General features: G+C 44.2%; 1 protein-coding gene across 1 annotated transcript in view; it reads right to left on the reverse strand.

Moving 5' to 3' along the window:
- Positions 1 to 1,813, reverse strand: part of LOC107101317 (myosin-9-like) — a 52,989-nt gene that overhangs the window by 22,650 nt on the left and 28,526 nt on the right. The window contains exons 16-18 of the mRNA XM_015400185.1: positions 1,508 to 1,577; positions 1,267 to 1,427; positions 206 to 314 (exon numbers count right to left, since the gene is read on the reverse strand). Of these exons, the coding sequence (XP_015255671.1) occupies positions 206 to 314; positions 1,267 to 1,427; positions 1,508 to 1,577 (340 nt within the window). The remainder of the gene's footprint in view (positions 1 to 205; positions 315 to 1,266; positions 1,428 to 1,507; positions 1,578 to 1,813) is intronic.

A 1,813-nucleotide genomic window follows, 5' to 3' on the forward strand; every position in this document is an offset into this window, starting at 1 on the left:
CATTTGGCATTATAGGGTTAAAGTTGTGGTTATATTTATCCATAAACATGCCTTTTAAAAAATATATATGCTTTCTGAGAGAAAAAAATATTTGAAATATTGGAGTAAATAAATGATCTAAAACCAGAAGATGGAAGCTACAGTCCAGGAGGACGTACCGGTGGAATGACATTGGACCACCTTGAACCGTTTCCACTGAGCTCACCTTGGTGAAAAGCCTCCACCACTGCCAGTTCCTGAGTTTGAGGTAAGCGGCACAGTTTCGCTGGATGACTCTCATGGCGGTCAGCTGCTGCTGTCTCTTAGCAAAGGCTCTGAATCGGAACAGAAACACGGACCGACCGATTAGCGTTACTTAAAAAGCAAACAAAACAAATTAAGTTTGCACAGTGCGGCTAATGTGTTAAAGGTGTAGTGGAGGATGTTCTTTTTCCGGGTGGATCATCAAAATAAGTGGTCGTCCTAATTGTCAATCATTCTGGCGGCATGTTTACGTATGGGCTCATGCACGCTCTCCCACGCGTTTAATAGACGTTCCCTCCTGGGAGTGGGTACAGGGTTGTGCATGTGCATGTGCATATTTTTTATTTTTTTTTTTCAAAATTGGGAAAAATCCTCCACTATAAATTTAATTGTATGGTGGAGGATTTTCGTGAATTTTTGAAAAGACCCGCCCTCTCCTCGTGCACACTCTGTTTAAAAGCTGCTGTTCTCGTAGTTCATACAAGCTTACTGTTTCTGAACGTCCACCTTAACCCCTAAATCTCTTAGTCACTATATAGAGCGGCGACTATATAGTTGAGTATATGAGTGAACTCAGTTAAACGACCATTCGGACACACGATCGCAACTTTTTGCTCCCCGTTGCTCACGTAACTCTGCCTCCCTGCGCGGTGCGTGCGCCATCTTTGTTATTAGTCGCTACTGTCGGGTAGCGGCAGCAGGCCGCTGTGACGGCAAATCCCATAATGCTTTGCGAAGAGAGTACTCCGCGCAAAGCATTCTGGGATATATCGGCAACTTCTGAGGCCTTTTTCTACTTCGTAGACACTCCTCTTCCGACCCTCTGCCATTTTTCAAAGAACCGCGGTGAGCTTCGATGATTGAACGTAGCGCACCACAGATACACGCCTGAAAGTGCGCATGCACGGAAAAATATAGCTAACGGGACGAGCACGTAGGACGGCTTTACGTAAACAGATCACCAGAATGATTGACACTTAGGAGGACCATCCGAAAAATAAAAGATTTCCCCATCTTTCTTACTTCCGGGCTACATATCCTCTGCACCAGGCCTGGAAGCTCATGATCACGTCGGTGATCTTCATGTCCCTCTCCTCCTCCAGGTGAGCCAAGACTCCAGCTCGGAAGAACACTTTGCTCTGACCGACGCGGTACAGGTTGGGGTCCAGCTCTAAGGCTTTGATCTGTTAGAAACGGGACGTTCTGAGTGTGACATGACGGGACATTTCTATAAACGGCTGATCTCTGAAACTAAATACATTACCATGAGCACACAGGCCTGCTTTCCATCCATGAAGCCCTTTGGAATAGCATTTGGAGTGAGAATTTCATATCTGGAACACAAAAGGAACCAGAGTCACATTAAATGCATAGTAACAGTTTCAGGATTCGATATCCCTCCTAAATGTTACAGACTTGGTCTTTAGCCTAATCCTAAACAACTAAACAGAACAATTATAAATTAGTTTATTTCTATAGCTCCAATTCACATCATGTCATTTCAAGGCACTTTCCAGTTCAACCAGATCATCCAGTCAGATTGATTCAAAGTTTTCTATCTAAGGAAAAC

The sequence above is a fragment of the Cyprinodon variegatus genome, unplaced genomic scaffold (assembly GCF_000732505.1).
Source record: "Cyprinodon variegatus isolate N-32 unplaced genomic scaffold, C_variegatus-1.0 Scaffold1080, whole genome shotgun sequence".
In the NCBI taxonomy this organism is placed as follows: domain Eukaryota; kingdom Metazoa; phylum Chordata; class Actinopteri; order Cyprinodontiformes; family Cyprinodontidae; genus Cyprinodon; species Cyprinodon variegatus.